At 41.8% G+C, this 20,690-nt stretch overlaps 2 protein-coding genes across 2 annotated transcripts; both read left to right on the forward strand.

Moving 5' to 3' along the window:
- Positions 1-2,451: 2,451 nt before the first annotated feature.
- On the forward strand, positions 2,452-15,833 carry si:ch211-197l9.2 (microtubule cross-linking factor 2). Its single transcript, XM_063464211.1, has 9 exons — positions 2,452-3,172; positions 5,305-5,529; positions 6,208-6,366; positions 11,472-11,543; positions 11,633-12,742; positions 12,851-12,970; positions 13,933-13,982; positions 14,086-15,259; positions 15,441-15,833. Exons 1-9 carry the CDS (start codon positions 2,561-2,563, stop codon positions 15,594-15,596), a joined length of 3,678 nt encoding a protein of 1,225 aa, XP_063320281.1. The 5' UTR covers positions 2,452-2,560; the 3' UTR covers positions 15,597-15,833.
- Positions 15,834-17,111: 1,278 nt separating this feature from the next.
- On the forward strand, positions 17,112-20,052 carry LOC134618697 (uncharacterized protein C6orf226 homolog). The gene is made up of 2 exons (XM_063464212.1): positions 17,112-17,342; positions 18,681-20,052. The coding sequence occupies exons 1-2, from the start codon at positions 17,215-17,217 to the stop codon at positions 18,988-18,990; spliced, it is 438 nt and encodes a 145-aa protein (XP_063320282.1). The 5' UTR covers positions 17,112-17,214; the 3' UTR covers positions 18,991-20,052.
- Positions 20,053-20,690: the final 638 nt, after the last annotated feature.

The following is a 20,690-nucleotide window of genomic DNA, read 5'->3' on the forward strand; positions in this document are numbered from 1 at the left end:
GTAGTGTAACATTGAAGTGCAGGTAAAAAATATATCGAAAGATGAAATATCAACGGGTTGTTTAAAAATTTTAGAGGTTTCTTTTGTTTTTATTTGTTTTTAACATTTTGGAATTTTCTTTTAGGTTAAAGCTTCCTTGCCTGAATTTTTTTTTAGCAGGAAAAAGGAAAATCAAGGTTATTTTGTGTTACAAACTAAGTGCTAGTTTTCATTTTTCAATTGCTGAAATATTACATTTTATCCAATAATTAGACTATAAATCTATATTAATTCAACCAAATCATTAAGGAATATGGTTTCATTGTGTCAGCCCTGTGATATAAAGCCTACATTTCCACATGCCACTGAATTTCTTATAAAGCACCCACTAAGATATTTAATTGATTCACGTTGAGATGATAAAATGCAGTGAGGCAGTATGGAAGCCCATCAATAAATGGCAAGGAGTTCATTCTCTTTAATAAGCCTTTAAGTGCACATAAATGTTAAGTCATTATTACAATAAATTGTTGTAAATGCATTGGTGCAGATGCACTGTAGCGTTTGTGCAGAAGGTAAGATCAGTATGTCTGTGTAGCTTCTCAGCCATCCAGTTCATTGTAGTCTAAGAAGCTTGGACTGAATTCTTGAGGAAATTTCACCTCTCATCCAAGAGGGTTCTCCATGTTAAGTCATTATTATAAAATTGTTGTAAATGGATTGCAGTGCACTGAGAAGCCTCTTGAATGCTTGGATAAGATGTGAAACATCTAAAAGTAATTTAAAGAAGTCCAGCTGCTTTCTTCACAAGCTCCTTAGAAGGTAAGATCAGCTCTTCCTGAACACTGAAGATTAAAAATTTTTTTTTATTTTTCACAACCTGACAACCCAGATGTTCTTATAATGGTTCATAAAGCACTAGTAAATGGTTCATAACCCATTAACGCTATCACTGAAAAATGTGGCAGAAAAAGAGCCGCTTATGTAGTCAGCTGAAAAGCAGGTGGTTTTGACACTTGACTCGATGGAAGCATTATCAATATTATCTTAAGAGCCATTTCTTTTATTGTGCCTGTTCTTTGCTTTGTTCTGTGATGGGTGTCTTCATGGACATCACCACCCTGTGCATCTCCACTCATCCACTCCTGTATCCAGAGAGCAAAGGTGTGACAGAGGTGTGGAAAGATGATGGGGGAGGAACCGGACTCTGTTTGGTTATTATAACAGCTGGTTAATAGTATAATAGCTGCCTGATGAAGATTTAGGTTGTTGTTAGCTGGAAGAGAAAACATCTCATGTCCATTACAAACCACAAAGATCTGCCTGTGGTCCTTTCAAACACAGCTCCAGTATCCACAAGGTGGCAGCTTTACACAAACATTCCTCTTGCTTTATTCATTCTGCTATTTTTTAATTTTATTTTTGCAGACATGTTTGTAAATCTAAACATTTACAAACATTACTGGCCAATATTTCAAAAATAAATTTCAGTTTAAAACTAAATACGTATTAGAACAACACTACACAGATGGGAACTGCGCAAATACCCTTTTAAAGGGGAGACCTGTTATGTTTGACCTTATTTTCTGTAATATATACAATGGAAGATGAAATGCTAAGCAAGGTTTAAAATAATGAGGTACAAGCAATCCTTGTGAGCCACAAAACTCAGGCTTCATCTGAGCTAAATACTCTAGTTCAGGCATTTTTCTACTCCTTGCTCTGTTTTTTTTTTTAATTACAGCAGCACCACCTACTGTTCTAACCTTGTGTATGGCATGCAAGGTGCAGCCAATCAGAAGAAAGCTGGCTGAAAAGCAGATGAGCTGAACTGAATTGATGCGAATAAAGTGAGGAGCTGCAAAAAGACCTGGTATATATAAAAGGATTATTATGAGCTATAAAACATGCAAATGTAGTCTGGTAGAGGCGGATAAAAAATGTAACTGGGAATTAAGATCATTCATTCATAGTAGTAGTTGGTTAGTTGGGTTAATTGCTTGTCAGATTTCCAGAAGGAGAAAGTGGAAGCCAAGGGCAAGAAAACAACTTAATCACAGCGAGACCGGAAAACCGTCAAAATAAAAGCCTCCAAACTGCCTTTCTACATTAGGCGTATGGGATGATGACAGTACGATACAAATATGAAAACACGAGGTAACAAAGACTTAAAATTTTATCTTTTGTATGGAAATTTACAAAATAAACTTAATCATTTAAAATCCTAGGCCTACACAATATTTTTAATATCGGGTTTGTTTTCATTCATTCATGCTGGTTTGTAGACACAGTTGAATGTTCCGGGAGAGAGTGTGTAGAATAAACATAATATGTACTCTGATCAAGATAAATAGAGAAAAAAAGAAAAAAGTAGAGAAAACGACCGGAAGTCCGTTCTAAGCTGCGGTAACGTGACACTGTGACTTCTTCTGTGAGTGCGCTTTGGCAAAGTTTCAGTGCTGAGGATGCAGAGCAGCCAGTCGGGTCTTCAGAGTCTGTGAGCTGTGAATTTTGATATTTTAACACTAGTTTAAAACTGTAATGATCATCTTGGATTTTCTGTTTAAAAGCTAAAGAGAAAATGACGAACAAAGACGGCGATAAAAGCCTGAAGACTGCACTCCGCAGCCAGAAACAAGCCAGGGCGCACCAGGAGAAGAAGGATCCATCCTCCAATGATGGGTCCTATTCAAAGGAGGTACAATTCACGGGTCAGTGCGACCCTGTGAAGGAGGTGAAAACTCCGGGACCGCAGGGAAAGAGAGCAGGGAAAGTGTCATCAGGTGTCAGCTCCGAGTGCCAGAGGAGCCCCGGCGCACAGAGGAAACTCTCCGACGCCAGCAACGCTTCAGAGGATTTGAGCAAAGACTCCGGCTGCCTGTCGGGGAAACTGTCCTCCTCGGACAGCAGCTCGGAAATCTCTGACTGCCCGTCGGACGGTAACAAGCACGACTCTGACTTAAGCTGGATAGACGGCAAAGCTTACGTGACCCCGGATAGCGAGGGCGCAAGCGACGGCAAACCGTGCGCAAAAGCGGCGAGAGATATCTGCGCTCTCCAGGCCGAGGCTGCCGCAGGGGGCTTCAGTTTGTTCAACTCCTCGGGGGCGTTTATGAATCTTATGATGGGGGAAACAACCGAAGACCTCGTCAGGGAAGTGGAAGATCTGAGATCAGAGAACGAGTATTTGAAAGTAAGTTTGATCTAATTTGATTGATTAAATTAGCTTAATGCAATTAGCGAATTCAATTTGGTTTTCACGAAATGCAGCATCTACCTTTCTGCATAAACTCCGTGCATGTAGGTTTTGTTTGTTTATGAGAGCCTGCGAGTTTCTGTGGGAGGACCCTCAGCTCAACACCAGAGCCGATTTTCTGCAAATGTTTAGGTCAGGCCAGTCTTCTTTAGTGAGCGCAGGGCAAGTGGCTCTAATACAAGAGTCAAAAGCCACTACTGACCTAAATAAATTATTGAACAAACCCACACTTACTCAGATTTTTACAGTAGCTGAGTAACTGCTGACTGAGCTGGTGATTAGATGAGTAACTCCTGACTGCAAGGGCATTTTATTGGTCCAACTGAGGAAATTACTCTGTAACTTGATGCAGTTTGCAGGAATATGTCTGTAAACTGGGATTTTATTATAAATTGGTGGTTGCAGAGTTTTGTTATTGGAGTACTGCTGAGCAAGTCCATCTACAAGCCCAATGGTAATGTTTTATTTTCCATTTTCACCTTTAAAGGGATGATCCACTTATTCAGAGTTGTACCTTGATAAATAAAGGTCATAATCAAAGCTGCTGATGTCAAGATATTCAGACTTTCTGAGTGTGAGTCAAGCTTTCTGAGAAAACGTTTCATAACTTAGAATATGCTGGAAACAACATGTACAAAAAATAGCCCCAAATCCCTCTTTCTGCCCTAGATGCTCACTTCTGTGACATAACTTCACCTTGTAAGTGCAGATTCAAACTGTGGTCATTAAAGTAATCAGGCACATTGAAGGGTATGTACAAAGCAGAAAATGGCCATTTAGGCATCACACTGGAAAATATAACAGTTAGAGCTCAACTCATAAATCAGTTAGTTGGTTTAATATTAACCGATATGGTTTTTTTAATGAATATGCGTACAAAAATATTTTTTTAAGTAATTTATACATGGCATCAACCCGTAGTTTGTCCAGTAGATAAGATCTTATTGTTTATAACACTCAAAGCATTGCTTGCAGCACATGTAGCAGAGTAGCATCACAGCTGAGTAAAGAGTGAATCCATGTTTCGCTTAGTTGTTTTCATGAGTGTCTAATGCCACCATAACACCTGGATTTAAGTTAACGGGAAAAATTGGAAAATATAACTTTCTGATATTTACAGTGTTATGCAAAAGTCTTGAGCCTCATTTATTTATATTTTGCCTCTAAGTAGCCAGACATTCATGTAACGTTTTTCTTTGGACATTGGCTGCTTTTTTCTCTCAATTGTAGTCCAGTTCTTGTACCTGAGCATTTTCAGAGGATTTTTTTTTTATTAATTAATTAATTTTTGTATGTTAACCCACTAAACACAAACCTATGAATTGATCTAGCAAGAAAAACATGCCTAACTCAAGAGATGAAACGGTATTGTGCCTACAGACCACATAGCAAAGAACCTGTTTTAAACTGTATATTTAGGCACTTTGTTACTAGCAGCCTGTCACTCAAGCACATCATTTGTTCCAAATTATTTAGTTGATTCTATGAAAAATCTGTGCTAAAGATGAAACAGTTTGGCAGACATAAAATAGTATTTTTCCACTAATGAGGTGATTTCCAAACAACTAAAACTTGGCTTATCTCAGCATGGTGTACTGTAGGAGTGACGGGATGAGGGAAGGGTTAAGGAAGGAAGGAATACTCAAGGGAGAAAGATGAAGCAAGAGAAGAGGGAGGAAGGAAAAGGTAAGAAAGGAAGGAAGAAAAGAGAGTGAAAAGGAGGGAAGGAAGGAACAAGTGATGGAAGAGGGAAGGATGGAATACATAAGAAAGGAAAAATCAACAAAGGAAGAAAGGAGGGAAGGAATGATAGAAGGAAGAAGGGCAGGAAGGAAGAAAAAAGGGTACCACAAAAAGGAGAAGGAAAAGAAAAAAGGGTAAGGAAAGAAAGCAGAATCAAAAGACAAGGAACAAAGGGAGTTAGGAAAGATGGAGGGAAGAGAAGAATTTGGAGGAAGGGGCCAAGGAAGAAGGAAAGGACTGGATAAAATAAGAAGGGAAAAGGGGAAGAAAGGAAGGAGAAAATGCCTTGACTCATGGTTTAAATATTTCTGTGTCGTCTGTCCCAGGACGAGGTGGAGGAGCTACGCTGTGAGATGCTGGAAATGCGTGACATGTTCCAGGAGGAGGAGATTTACCAGCTGCAGGAGCTGCGGCTGCAGCTGGAGCAGGCCAACAAGACGTGTCGCATCCTGCAGTACCGCCTCCGCAAGGCAGAGCGCCGCAGCATCCGAGTGGCTCAGACCGGACAGGTGGACGGGGAGTTGGTCCGGAGCCTGGAGCACGACATTAAGGTCAGAAAGTCGGGTGGTCTTTTTGCACAAACTCTCACTACCAACAGACTGTAATTAAGCTCCTTCTCTGAAAACCGACTCACCTAAAACATCAAAGTGAACTTTTACTGCAGAACCACAAACCTACTTTCATCACAGCGCACTAAATGCTGATCGTCTTGTTCATACAGGCTTTAACCCTGAGTCATGGCTGTAAAGTACTCCCTGCTGTTCATCTGCACCACAAGAATGTCATTAGACTGAAAAGTTTTCATCATGCATCCTGTTTATATTTCTGTAGCATAATTACAGCGTGTGGTCGGCTGTTCTGCCTGAGGACTGAACGATAAAAGCAGAGTGATCGTAAGCAGAATCACCGTTGTTGAACTGAGGCAACCAGATTCTGTTTCTGTCAACCAGGCCAGTGTGTGTGTGTGTGTGTATGTGTGTGTGTATGCGCGCGCACTATTGGATTCCTTACAGCCTCACCCTCCTTCGCCCCCTCCATCGACTCATGGCTCAGTTCCCGTCACAAGAATTTTCTTGTAAAAGTTTCTCGGCTTTAACCAAATCAACTGCTCTAAAGACTCACTCACTCAGAAAATAACACTCACGAGAAAACAAATAAACAAACAATCCAAAAAAACCTTAATTTGCAGCACTTTTACTGTCTTAACCTACTTTGTGCTTCACCTGCAGGTTGCAAAGAGCGTGTCACTCCGCCTGTACAACGAGCTAGAGGCGGTGCAGAAGAAGAACTCCCACTTGGAGTGGGAAAACGAGGTGCTGCGTGAAAAGACTCAGGAACTGGAAGTGGCCAAGCAGGTTTTACAGACTGAGCTGGATAAAACCAGAGAGGTGAGCATTTTACATTAAAGACCCTTTGGTAAAAAAAAAAAAAAAAAATTGAATGAAGAATGTTCGAAGGAGACCTCAAAAGACAAAGGTCCTGCAGTTTTTTTTAAAGACTGTCACCTTGGAAAAGTCCTGGCCTGGACAATGTCTGTGGAAGTGTTCGAAACAGCTAGCACCACTTTTTACTCACCTTTTGAGATCTTCTTTTAACAGTCACATGATGCCAAATATTTGTAAAGCATCCATAAGTGTTCCTGGTCCCCTAAACCTTCAGGCCTCAGAGGTTTTAGACCAGTCACTCTTACATGGTCATGAAATGACATCTGGTGAAGAACCACGTAGCATTACAGCGTCTTACAGACCCCCCTGCACTTTGTCTACCAACTCTCTAGGGGGTTAGAAGACATACTTATTACATACTCTTCTAGGAAAACCAAAGACTGAAGCTGAATTTTTATTTATTTATTGACTTTTTGTCTGTGTTTGACAGCATTTGACAGCAGAAAAACTGCTGGAAGCAGAATTTTCCCTTCTGTCTTGTTTGGGTTTTTTGGATTGTTGATTTTCTTGGCAGCAGAACACTGCAGGTCAGAGTAGGAACTTTACTTTCAGAGAAAATAAGCAGACCACGAGCTTCCCTCAGTGTTGGGGGGGGGGGGGGGGGGGGGGGGGGGGGGGGACTCCTTTACACAATTTGTTGGTTTAAAAATATTTCCAAGACAGAAAAACTCTGGTAGAAAGGCTCTAACAACAACCAGTAAACTGCTGGGAACTGAAATGCTGAGTCTGCCTTATTGTACATGACGAGAGCCTTCCACTTACCTCCTCTTTTAAACTATTGATATCTGCAGGGTGATATTGCCCTCCTCTGTTCACAGAAAATAGCTCTAAAGGGTTTTATTCCTGAATGCATTACATTTCTAAATATTGGCAACACATTGGATGCCCTTTTTGTCTGACAAAAACATCCTAAGGTGCAGTGAAAGTGTCTGTGTGCATGAAAATGTCACGTGATTTCCGCTACAATCCAGTTTCCCTACGTGGACAAATAAATGTATCAATCTAGAGGGAGGAGCGCAGCCATTCAGGCCTCAGAGTAGATCTGCACCAAAAGGAGCCAGTTGAGGTGGTTTGGACCTCCAACCAGGGCTCATTGGTGAGGTGGTACTGAAAGAAGGCCTCAGGGTAGACGAAGGATCAGGCTGCAGACATTACATCTCTCGGCTGGGTTGGGAACACCCAGGAAGCCGTAGAGGAGGTGGATGGGAGAAGGAGATCATCTTAGACTGCTGCAACTGCAACCGAATGTTTGAGGTTCACGGTGCAGAATTTGATGATAGAAGGCACGCTGATTAAGTTTAACATGATGATTATCTTATTCTGGGCCTCTCAGTTCTTACTCTGTCTCTATCTGCTCCTCCCCTTATAAAACAACTTTCTTCTGATTGGCTGCCCCTCAAAAACAGAAGGTTTGAACAGTAGGTGGTGGGGCTGGGAGAATGAGACCATATTAAGGATATCCATTCTGAGTGACATCATACAGAGCTAAAAATAAAAAGAGACCTCTTGAAACCAAATGCTTGGTTTCATTCTGTTACACTGTAACAGCATATATGACAGAAAAAAAGAAAAGAAAACTAGATCCTCTATAAAAGCTTTGAATTTTCACACTGGATCCTTAATTCATGGATGGTATGGAGGGAATTTTAAGCCTTAGGTGGCATACATAGTAACAAACAGCTCTTGTTTATGGTCTCATTACTGACCTTGGGACAGACTTGACTGTTAACTAAATTATTATGACCTGGAGCTGAAAATGAGATTGAAACAAGTGCACAGATCTGTCAATCAGACATGACAAATCTAATCGAATTGATTAAATAAAAAAAAACTTCTTTAAAATCTCTCAAGAGCTGCTGATAATCTCAAAAGGGGGTTCTTCATACGCCTCAATGCGTGTCTTTAAGGGATGTGTGTATTTAGGTCAACCTTGAGAGAAACATAAACTTTCATCGCTCGGGTCAGGCATCCTCCTCTCCATTACCCTGCACAGCTGCACCCATCCAGACAGCTGTCCCCCTCATCCCTCTGTCACCCTGATGTCAGGTGACACACGATCCCGGTGTGGATCACTTATATGAGCGGAGGGCTCGGCCGGCAGCTGCCTGGTGCCGGGGATGGGCGAAGCAGCCTGGTATGCTGAACTCCAGGCACAGCTGACATCGTCGGCTGACAGGGCAGAAAAAAAAAGTAGAGAGATTACAAAAATAGACTCACTTTCTTTTTCTTACTGCTCTTATTAAGCTTGGATAAATCTGGATGAGTGTGCATTAGGGCATCCAGAAAGGAGGGTGTTGGTTGGTGCACAGGCATACTGACCTACAGCCATCACTCAGCACGCTTTGATCAAACTTCAGCCTCCACACCCCATCCACCTTTTCTTCTGCCTCCTTTGAGCACCAGTGTGCACTCCAGTGACACGTGTGCGGTTTAATCCAGGATTCGGTGCTTTGGCACGAGCTCAGTCTGCTCCACTCATCTGAGACAGCTGCTAGTCCCTTTGATCCCAACAGGGAAATCCACTTAGATTACCTAATCTAACCAGCAAAAAAACACAGCATGGATATATTGTGAAGGAGGGTGAGTATGCCAGAAATTCACTCTGCTGCCGCTGCTGCTCGATGTTTTTGAGGCTGTTTGAGTTAAACGTAAATGTGTAGCTGCACAAGCTGAGCATAGACTTGTAGTAAGAGGACAAAAGCTGAAACAAAGACAATAATTTTACAGTTAAAGAAATATTACCATTTAATTCCATCTTTACTTATTAGGAACGGCAAATTTCCGGTCACAGTAACCCAAATCTATTGAGCCTCCATGCCCACCGGCCTTGAATTCAAAAAGTGTAACTCCCTCTCTGTGTTTGCTCCTTCTAGCCTGACTATTATTAACACAGTGAAATCCTGCCGAGTGTTTAAGAGGAAGACAATGCTGCCTGACAGAAGCTTACATTCCTGTCATACTCAGACCTACAAACTGACTCAAGTAGAGACGGGAAGAACTCGGAGGAGAGAAAATGTCACATTTAGCGCCTTTTAGGCATCTCTGAGAAGTAGTGCAAGAGCATGATGAATATTTACTTAAAGGATTAGCTAAACATTTTGGGAAATATGCTTATTTGCTTTCTTGCCGAGAAGATCAGCACGACTTTCATGCCTGCAGAGGTTTGTAAATCCTTCTGCAAGCATTTTTAAAGCTTATTAATTAGCATTTTATAGCTAATTTGTTTAATTTACACAGAAAATAACAGAAGAATGAACTTGTTGCAGTTAGCAAGGCTCCAGGAAGTCGTGGTGTCCAACTCATAAACTCATGTTACACAAACATCATGTAAATTTAGAATCTTTAAACATGCTATACCCTCTCACTGAACAAATTTTAGTGTGTTATTAATTTTCTTATGTAATCATCAAAAACAAATGTTGAACTATTCCTTTACCTGCCTTTATATTTTTAAATTAAACTTCAGATTTGTCTTTTCCTTGTTTTCAGTGATGTAAAGAGCAAGAAACTAAGTACAGCCTTACTGGTTCTATAGGAATTAAGAGGGACAGTAGCAGCCAGGTGCTATTAATCAAATGTAAGTGATTGATTGATGATCAGCACGCTATAAAAGCAGAGGTTTTGATAGTTTGCTGTTCTGGACCATTCAGGTATGTTAACAAAATGCCAAAGTATTGTAGGCAAATTTCTGCCAATTTGCCGTGCAGTTGGAGGGAATTTGTTGGGACATCCAAGGTTAGACTGAGCAACGCTCATGAAACTACAAAAGACCTAGAAGCTGTAGACTCTACGGGCCTCAGTTGGTATGTCAAATGTTCAAGTTCGTAACAGTAAAATCAGAAAAAGGCTGAACAAGTACCGAGAGTTGCTGGGAAAAATCACATTCTTTGTAAAAATGACACAGCAGCATGGCTTAGACTTCTGGAACAATGTCCTTTGGACAAATGAGACCAGTTTGGAGATGTTTGGTCATAATTCACAGCCAAACACAGCAGATCAGCACAAACACCTCACACCAGCTGTCAGCACAGTGGTGAGGAGCGATGACGTGAACTTGTTCTGCAGTCACTAGATCTGTGCACCGTCGACCACGAACTCCTCAAACATGAGGCCACCTGTCCGACAGCTAAAACACAGAAGCACATCTACAACACACTGACTGAAAAAGAAAAGAATCAAGGTTACAATGGCCGAGTCAGAGTCCAGACCTCAACCTGACTGAAATGCTGTTGAACGTTAACAGAGCTGTGCAAAAGTGAATCCCCACAAACCTCAAAGAACTGAAGTGACTTTGTAAAGAAGAGGGGGCCAAAAATGATGTGAGAGACATGTGAAACACCGTTACACTGTTACTTCAAGTTACTGAATGAAGTTATTGCAACCCCCACTGACCTGCTGTTCAAGTCAGTCAATGAGAGGAAAGTTGTCCTGCATTCTTTCTCATGTCCAGCAGGAGGTGACTCCCCTGGTTTTAATAAGACTGTGTTTGTATAGAAATATCTAACAACAAAAAAAAAAAAAAACAACAAAAAGAAAAAAAATTAAAAAAGATTCTTTGGATAACTTTCTTGATGAGTTTATGGTCTTAGTCTGTAGTTTAAGTTCTTATTTAATACAGTTAGATGAATTATAAATCAGGCAAAGCTACTCTTTGAGTCAAACTACAAAAATATGGAGCTGGAAATGTTCATCATTTATATCACAGATTTAGAATAAAAATGTAATGTAGAAAAATATTTTTTCTTTAATATCTTTATTTAATTTCACACAGTTGTGGTTAAAAAAAAACCAAAAGAAAGAAACGAACATAAACATAAAGACGTCTCGATGCATTCTTAATCATCAAGGTAAGGACATTTAGTTTCGCAGACTGAAGAAGTCACTTGGATGAGGGACGAAACATTTCTCCCACTAAAAAGCTACGTCCAGATGAACAGAATCGACTTTTTGGGATAAATACAAAGAAGTTCGCTCCAGAAAATCTTAACCTAGTAAACTACCACTGTTTGTCTTGTGTGTGTGATCAAACTCTTATTTTTATTCCTTAGAGCTCTTTGAAGAGGAAAAGCATCAGATCAACAGCCAGCAGGGCAGAGAAGAGGCTCTCTCAGCAGATTGAGGTTTGTATATTTGTTTTTAAACATGGCTGCATCCGTGAGTTATTTCATGTCATCATGACTGTCGTCACTGCTGTTTGATTTGCCAAAAGGATGACAGCGCCGATCTCAAGTGCCAACTCCACTTTGCCAAAGAGGAATTAGCTCTCATGTGCAAGAAGCTCACCAAATTGGTATCAGAGAGTGAGGTGATGCGCGAGGAGCTGGCCAAATACCGCTCAGCCTACGGTGACGTGGACGCCGCCCAATCACCTGAAGGAAAGCAAAGCTACGCCCACGCCAGGGAGGCGGAGGTCAAAGTTCATCTTAAACTGGTGGAAGAGGAGGCCACACTTCTGAGCCGGCGCATCGTTGAATTGGAGGTGGAGAACCGTGGTCTGCGAGCAGAAATGAGCGACCTCAGGGAGAAAATTGGAGGTGGAGGAGGAGGAGGAGGGGAAGAGCAGGATGAAGAGAATCGGGATGTTTTGGAGGGAAATATGTCAGCGAGTGTTGCGATGAAGGAAACCGATGGAAAGGAGAAAAGTATAAAAATGGGACCCGTGATGTACGAGCGGGGTCAGGATGAAGGGTCCGAGAAAAGAAAAGGCGATGAGGAGACTGAAAAGATGATCACTCGAGAGGGTCCCGTGGGAGGCGAGTGGGATCCCTCAGACAGTCAAGAGAGTAATGACAACAAAAAACTCCAAGAGATGACTTTGAAGGACTATGAAGCTCTGCTTGCTCTCAGAGACCATGCCTGCATTTTGAGTTCAGCCATACAGCTCCTGATTACATCACCCAAAAATGGCCACAGCTCGTCTCCCTCGCGCACGTTCGCCTCGCCAATAGACTGTAACGGAAAGGCACAGAAGATTTCTCTGAACGAGGCTTTGGAACTTTTAGAGGCGATGCTATTGGCTTTCATCGGGCGGGTGGAGATGCTTCTAACAGCCAAAGATACACAGTTAAACTCAGTTAAGAAGGAGGTCTGGGAGTCCTACAGTTTCCCTTTCCTCTGTGGAAATCCTGACGTGGAGTCAGAGAGTAAGCAGGAGTGTGGAGAGCCAAAGAAGACAGAAAAACAAATGAGGAAAGCACCTTCTGTTCAACGGGGCCTCGGTGAGAAGTGCAGGGATCCAAAAACGCAACTTTTATTGCAGATTCTTTGGATCCTTCATCAGTGGTGTCAAGTCAAAGGACCTGACATGGAAGGAAAACAGGTACAGTGAAAGATGGTGTGAATAAACTCTGCTCGTGCTCATTATAACACTTAAAAAAAACACGCAAAGCTGTTGAATATTCATATATATTTGGGCTTTTTTATTCAGGATAGAGAGAAAGCGATGTCAGTGCTGAAAGGATTGTTGCAAGACCTCGCTGCAGAGCTTCAGGATGAGCGGATTGAATGTGACAGTGAGGCCAAGGCCACGCCGGGCAAGCCAGCTGAGGTAAGGATGGTGTTTACGCCTCAGGCATGTGTGCCCTGCTGTGTGTGAGGCTGCGTGATACAGCGGGAAGTCCTGCCGATGATCTGTCTCCCTGGCCTTGTGTCCGCCTGACAGTCGGTTCAGCGGGCATCATGAAAACACTCATGCCAGAGTATTTAGGCTAATCTCTTGTAGGGGGCTGCAGCCAAACAGGACAGGCATTTTCAAACATGCAGCACGAAAACACTCAAATGATTCCCTGCAGTCCTTCAAGTTCTTCTGAATGATCATTTCCATCTCCTTTGTTATTCAATAAAGAAAAGCAGTTTCGATGCACAGCATGATTTAGGATCAGATTTATTATTTCAACAGCTTTTTTTTCCTTCTTAACCCACTGACTGGACTGTAATCCCTATTTTACTCTTAACTCTTTTACTTAACATTTAGTTTGAAGTGATGAAAAAATAAAGACTCTACAGGCTCTCCAGCAGCTTTATTAGGCTTTATTGAAGCCTTATTGGAGCCTATATGTCTCTGGGGTTATCTCTGTTATGAGTTTATGATGCTTTGTCCTGATAACGAACTGCAAATTCAAATGTTTCTGAAGGTTTGGTTAGTTAATAACACAGATGTGCCAGAATACCAAACAACTATAGATGCGTGATATTAATTATTAAACCCTAACGTAATTGTTAGTGTTAAATTATCAAGAGCAAATAAGGGGAAGCGACGGAAACATTATTGATTTTGCAGACAATTGGCTTTAAAGCGACAGCTCACCCAAAAGAGACAGCTTAGATTTTTTTGTGTCAGCTGCCCAGTTTTGGAGCACTGACGCTCACATCGCAGCAAAACAAAGCATCAACACTTCTTTGCAGAAATCATGGCCTGGTTTCTCATAAATATCCAGGACACTTGTGAAAGTTTAAATCTGAAGTATCTGACGTAATGTTTGGTGACATTTTCTTTCTCTCTTGGCTCAGTGTCGTGTTGGTGGTGTTTTTCAATATGGTCGACACCGTGAAGCTGACAGGTCTGTGTTGTTCCACAAACTGTCGTATCTTTTTCGTAAGTTCATTGAAGTTGTAACTCATACATCGCCTGATGTCTTTGTGTTTTTTTTACAAAAAAATCAGAACCTGCAGCTCGACAGGAAAAAGACTCAGACGGCAGTTTCCTCCGTGCAGCTCTCAGAGGAAGAACTGGTGCTATTTGAACCAAGAGGCTGCCCAGCTTGACCGAGAGGACCCGGTTAAGACGTGGGACCATCTAATCATGCCGCTTAGCTTCCCTGATCTTGACTTTGAGCAGATGTCCTTGGACAGAAGCCATACTGCTCCAGAGAAGTCTACCGTCCGCATCTACTACAGCCCCCCGTCGGCCCGCAGAGTCCAGCTGGCTCAGCTGAAGCAAAGCCCAGACAGAGGATCCGTGGACGCGCCCTCTCCCTGGTGCACGCCGCCAACCTCCTTCTCACAGCTCTGTCTGGGCTCATCTGCCAATCTGAGCGATGACATGAAGGAAATGACAGCCGGCTGGAGGCAGAAGCGTCAAGACAGCCCACAGGAAAAGAGAGAAAGATTAGCAGGCCGGGGATGGGTGGATGTGTCCTGCTCCGGTACTCAGACCCACATGAAACCAGAGATGGTGAGTGTTAGTCAGCAGACAGATGCGACTCAGGGGTTGAGCACCACGAGAAGCAGTCCTTCTCGGGCCCTGAACTCCCCTCTGGTCTCTGCCCGCTCTCACCACATCTCTGCCTCACTGGAGGGCATAACAGGCCGAGTGGAGAGGTCCAGACACTCCACCTCCTCGCCTAAACTGTACCGAAGACAGTCTCTCCCCTCTCCCTCCAATCTGAGCTCCCCCTCCTCTGCATCTACCTCTAGAGATCGACCTCTGTGGAACCTGGCACATCAAAATCAGTCCGCCCTCGCGTGGACTCGACAAACCAGCTCCCGAGCAGGTGCTGGGCAGAGCCACGGCTCCCTGAGCAACGCCAAGCTGCCTGCCAAGTCCACCGGAGCCAACCGGTACGGCTTGGTGACAGAGTTCCTGCGTAGGGTGAGCGGGCGGGCAGACAAACCAGTGCCGGGGTCAGGGCAGAAAGCTAAAAGTAGCACGAGGAACCTGGAACGTGTTCCAACGAGGCCTCCCGCCGCCCCGCTCAACAGGAACGACAGCGTGACCAGGATCGTTAACCAGAGGTTCATGAAGCAGAGAGAGGAGGCCACCAAAGTCCAGAAGGAGGAGAAGGGAAGCAGCCTGAACCAGGGTGTCAAAAATGGCCTGAACGCCATCACAGCAGAGGTGAGTGGAAATTATAAATACAGACAGGGCTCCCACCAGTTGCACATACATTCATCTCATTATACAAAACATAGACCATGCTTGATATTAGCATCCTACGCCCCATCATAACAACATATTAATGACAGAACATAAGGCCAGCAGGTCCAAGTCAATACGTTTCTTCTCTCTGTTCGACCAGGAGAGGAGCTACGAGTGCAGCTCCAGCAGCACGCTCACCTTCTGCTTCGCCCGTCCATCTCGCTCCACGCAGAAACAAACATCAAACCCGACCAAACTCCAAAGGCACAGGTACTCGCCTCCGGTCAGAGCAGCTGCAGACTCCACCTGCAGCTGAACATGATGGGAAACGGCAGCTTTCACACTGACACCACAGACAAATTTAGTCTGTAGGCTCGAAAATGTAAATTCAGCTTTTCGTGGGATGTTTAGGAGAGCTTTGAGAAAACTCATAGAGCTTTTGGTGCAATTAAAGTCACTCATCTTCTTTCACAGATGGGCTTAACCCTTAATTCACTTGCTTATAATTAATTTTGTAATATCTTTACTGTATTTTGTAGATAATAACTTTATGTTATATTCAATAAACAACTAACAAGTTGATTGTGATCTTGTGTGTGTGTTGATTTCACCCTGGTTTCATTTGAGCTTAGGGCAGGGCTGCTGGTTGTTACGTCACATGCTCAAAAAAGAAAACCGCTAAGATGATAATAAGATTTTCTCGCCTGTCAGGACCATGACCCAACCTCGGTTCCGCTCTCTTTAATTGACACATTAAAAAAAATGAACTGAGCTCATCAAGGATAACTTAAAAATAAAAATGTGTGTTAGCAGCAGCAGGTCTGGCTTTCCTGGAGCAGATCAGCTGCAGCACTTCCTCCTTCAGCTGGCAGCCGGCCAATGATGGTTGTGGTCAAGGACAGGGCAGAGGAGGAGGTGCGCAATCACACGGGGGTCACATTTCTGCTAACAACATGTGTTCATCCTCTGTTACCCACAGCACATACACAGCAGTGTCAGCCACGTCCCAAAGGAGTTCACACATAACCCACCAGACACAAAATACTCAAAAACAGACATGAAAGGTTTAAAGAATGCAAAATAAATAAATGAAAAATGGTAGAATAACTGCATTTGAGTTTTTAAATGCATTTCCTGCTGTGCAAAAACACAACCCTGCTAAACTCCAATCGATTTGTCTCAGAAATTCTTCATATCCTGTCAATTTGTTTTACCTAATTTGATTATTTGCCTTTTTCCTCCGGGAATTCACATTGCTTCACTACACATTATGTTCCTGCAGCACTTTTTAGTGCTTTCTAGCTAACATTCTGACTCCAGGGAATGCATCTGGAGCAATTTGAGGGTAAGTGTCTTGCCCAAGGTTACTTTGGCATGCAGAGTAAGTAGTAGATGACTTGCTTTACCTTTGAGCCACAGCCAGCCCAACGTCCAATCTCTGCATGTACATTTTACGTACATTTTACATTTTTATCATAGTCTACATATATTATACTACAGATTATTCTTAGTTACCTAGATTAAATGTGAAAGAAATGTATGAAGGGTTTTTTTTGTTCCTATTTGGTTCACATATTCCTAATTTAACAACCTAACAGCAAATAAAGTGGTAAAAATTTGCATGTTGAGTTAAAATGCTTTAATCTCACAGCACTTCTGTATGTGCACTGTGTAACTGCTACCATTTGTACCTGAGTAAATGATGGGAACACCTCTCCCAGCTTTCCTTCGCCCTCATTTTGACTTTGTGGTGCAGTACTGAGCCTCACCTGCAGGGGCGCTGCAGCTCATAGCCCTGTTGTTTTGGCCGGGATGTGTTCCCTCTTTGCGGACGCTTGTTGTTACCGGAGGCGGACAGGTTTGCAGCTGCAGGTGTTTAGTGTTACTTTAGTTTAGATCAGCTGAGGATGAAGAGTTGGTTATGCTGAGTGAATATGGAGCTCGTTTTTACACGGTTTGACTCGTATGACTTTGAGGCGGATCAGCGGTTTGTGGACGGTCTGAAGTCCGTAAACAGAACCGAAACCGACCTGCTGGACCTGAAACTGTTCTTCTACAACAGGTAGGAAACACCTGGATCACCCGGTTAATCATTTATGTGTTTATCTACACCCCAGTGTGCACTGATTAGATTGATTAAAAACGATAAAGTAAAAGCGTTTGAGATTCACTTTAAAAATGTTGTTTTCTGGTTTACTACATTTCAGAATGAAAAGTGCGCTTCTGCATGGTTACCGTTAGGATTTTACATCAATGGCAGAATAAACCAGCTGCGCACATACAGCACTTTACCTTTATCTCTGTAGGCCTCACATTGGATTTCAAGTCAATCAGTCAAGATGTGACTGAACTGCAGACTTTCAGCTTTAATTCAAGGGTTTTATATATATATATATATATATATATATATATATCCATCCAATTTGTATTTTTAAGCTGCATTTTTAAATAAGAGTCCCAAAGAGATGTCAGTTTCCAAGTGAGAGAGGCCATCATTAGGCTGGAAGACAAGATAAACCTATCAGAGAGAGCTAAAACTGTAGAAGTGGTCAAACCAACTAATCTGGGCCATTCTTTAAAAAGGAATGAATGAATGCACAATGAAGGAATGCATTGTCCAGCTCAGCATCACCAAAAGACCTGAGACAACTAAAGTGGATGATCACAGAATTATTTCCATGGTTAAGATAAATAATAATGTTCACAGCAGTCCTGAGGTCAGGATTATTAGAAATTAAAGAAAAGCAGGGCATCCTCGCACTGGAAAAGCTGGAACTGAGAAGTGTTTGCATCTGTGCTTGAGAAACTGCAGACTAATTAATTTGGTGTTACCCGAGTAGCATGTTTAGTTTTGTTAATGCAACTCTCCACTGATTTAGTGGAGAAGTGTCTTTGAGGACCTCATGTTTCTACCTGACCCTCTAAAGCCAGAGTCATCAAACATTTGCTAGAATTTCAACCTGAGTGTTTATTGAACCCTTTGATGGATTTAGAATTTTTTTTTAAAAAAAAATCTATTTGCACAAATGAGTTTGAATTTGTATTATTTTTACTACAATTTTGTGCAATTTATTGCTTGGTTTGTTTATCTGAAACATTTTTTTTTAAATACAAAGAGATTAGGGTTACAAAAATCACACTAATGACGTAGAGGTCTCAAAAAACTCAAAAACTCATATCAGATATGATACACTTAGAAGGTTAAAGATGGTAATCGAGTGAATACAAGGCTCTGCTTTTCCATTGTACCTTGTTAAGATCAATAATCAGCGGTGAATGTGTTAAAGCATTTTGTGATATTTACCTTCATACCCAAACTTTTTTTTTAATGCCACCCTTCCAAAGAAACAAAATATCAAACACAAACCTCTATTCCTCTTTTCCCGTTGTCCCCTCACAGGTTTGTCGAGCCCATCGACCGAACCAGCTACAAACAGTATAGCTCTTCTTCCTGTGTGAGAGGCTGCCCTGATGAGCAGCTGGACCAGATGGCGTCTTCACATTCAGACTCTGAACTCACAGCAGAAACTTCTGAACCCACAGAGACAAAGCAGCTCTCCTTTGCGGAGGTGATGCGACTGGTTCAGGAGGGAAAGGAGGTTCCCGGAGTAACAAAAGTGGACATACACCCGAGCAACCAGAATCCCACTCCCTCTAGAATGGAGCGGATGTTAAAACCCTGGGAAACCGCATCATCATCCCCGGAGTGACCTTTGACTCTTTACAGCAATGTGTAGATAAAAGTCAGTGCTCATAAAAAGTATGAAAGGTTGCATTGCAAACAGCATGCTGTTGTTACAACTGCAGAGCAACAGTCATGTCCCCACAGCAGTCCAACATAAACATACATACAGCGTGTCATATAAAACAGATCTACATGTCCTACACCGTCACCACTAGAACAGATGGAGTAAATGACATCTGTGTCTGTTGGTGTTTTCTTTGGAGAAACTAAACTTTCATTTAATGGAAGTAACTAGAAATCTGTGGTCTGAGGTGTCAGAATGGTGGTCTGTGGCTCTGAGAGGAGCCAAATTTCATATACAGTTGTTAAAAGTTTAATTTGGCGCTTTTAATGATTTATTCAAACTGTCCTTTTTCCAGAGTTGAATGATTGTACAGCAAACATCTTTAATTACCTTAAAAAAACAAGATTGGGTGCACACGTAACTGCAGCAGCTCTGGGTAAAATACTCTTACAGCACACCTTGACAATTTTCTAGTTTGCTCCTATTTTTAAAAACACAAAAATAATAAGTGGATTGGTTGGGTGGTTTTGGGTTTGAATGAACCAGCTGATCTGCCTGTGCAGGTTCTCTCTCACAGTCCAAAAACCTGCTCATTGGGTTATCTGGTGACTAATGTGACCATGACTGGTTGTCTCTGTGATGGATTGGTGACCTTTCTAGTGTGTACCCCATCTCCCGTCTCATGACATGTCCAGCAGTGCTTAATTGGATAAGTGGAGAAGATGGATTTAAAGATTGCTGTAATTCAGTTTGCATTAGTTGTATTTGTTGGTGTACTGCAAGCATTTCAGATTATCATGGATTATTCTGACTATTTGAGAAAAAATATGAATGGAATAATTCATCTTTTGGTATTAAAGTTATATTTTAATTGGGTGTTGTTTAACTGGACATGAAACAACACAATAAAAACATGCGTGGCAAAGTTTTCAAGATGTGGATTTGGAAGTCCATCTTGAGGACATATTGGTTTCAGACCCACATTAACAGCATCTGTTATTAAAGAGCCCATTGTAAATGTTATGAATTCCCTTTTGCAGCTTTCCTTTATTTCACTGTGTGAAGAAAAAAAAAAAAAAGACTGGAGCAGGATATCCCGGTTTTGTTGGTCTTTATTTTGTTATCAGTAAAACAGATTTTGGCTCAAGGAAAGGCATTTTTGGCTAAATTAGTTCAGACATAAATGAAAATAAAAGACAAACTTTTTCCTTTAACAGCACCTTTTTTTTTTGTAATGCCTGAGTAAAATCCCATGAACACTTTTTCATTATGCCCCAACATTTTTCCCCCTTCACAAAGATAATTAACTATCATGCTAATATTTTTCTACATCTGTTTCTCATTTGATTACAACAAAGACACTTGAACATCCGAGTACACTGCAAAACAAAAACCTACACAGTTCACTTTCAACTAATGTCAGCATAAGATGAGGAAAAAAACAGTGTAACAAACATGCAAAGTTAGCACCGTTGCAATAGCACCATCAGAAATCCCAAAAGAAATGAGGTAAAAATCAACATTAACTTTCAGCCTCTCTGTTGTGTGAATACGTTGACAGTACGAAATAATTATGTGATCAAACACAGTGACTCAGGATGAAGGGTACCACCATTATCTAAATCTTCAGTAAAACTAACATAACATTAAAAACTTAAACC

This window comes from Pelmatolapia mariae, linkage group LG20 (assembly GCF_036321145.2).
Source record: "Pelmatolapia mariae isolate MD_Pm_ZW linkage group LG20, Pm_UMD_F_2, whole genome shotgun sequence".
In the NCBI taxonomy this organism is placed as follows: domain Eukaryota; kingdom Metazoa; phylum Chordata; class Actinopteri; order Cichliformes; family Cichlidae; genus Pelmatolapia; species Pelmatolapia mariae.

Coding starts and splice junctions, on each gene's coding strand:
- LOC134618697 (XM_063464212.1), top strand. CDS start 17,215: ATGGAGCTCGTTTTTACACGGTTTGACTCGTATGACTTTGAGGCGGAT. Junction 17,343..18,680: donor AAACTGTTCTTCTACAACAG/GTAGGAAACACC, acceptor GTCCCCTCACAG/GTTTGTCGAGCCCATCGACC.
- si:ch211-197l9.2 (XM_063464211.1), top strand. CDS start 2,561: ATGACGAACAAAGACGGCGATAAAAGCCTGAAGACTGCACTCCGCAGC. Junction 5,530..6,207: donor GCCTGGAGCACGACATTAAG/GTCAGAAAGTCG, acceptor CTTCACCTGCAG/GTTGCAAAGAGCGTGTCACT. Junction 13,983..14,085: donor CGACACCGTGAAGCTGACAG/GTCTGTGTTGTT, acceptor CAAAAAAATCAG/AACCTGCAGCTCGACAGGAA.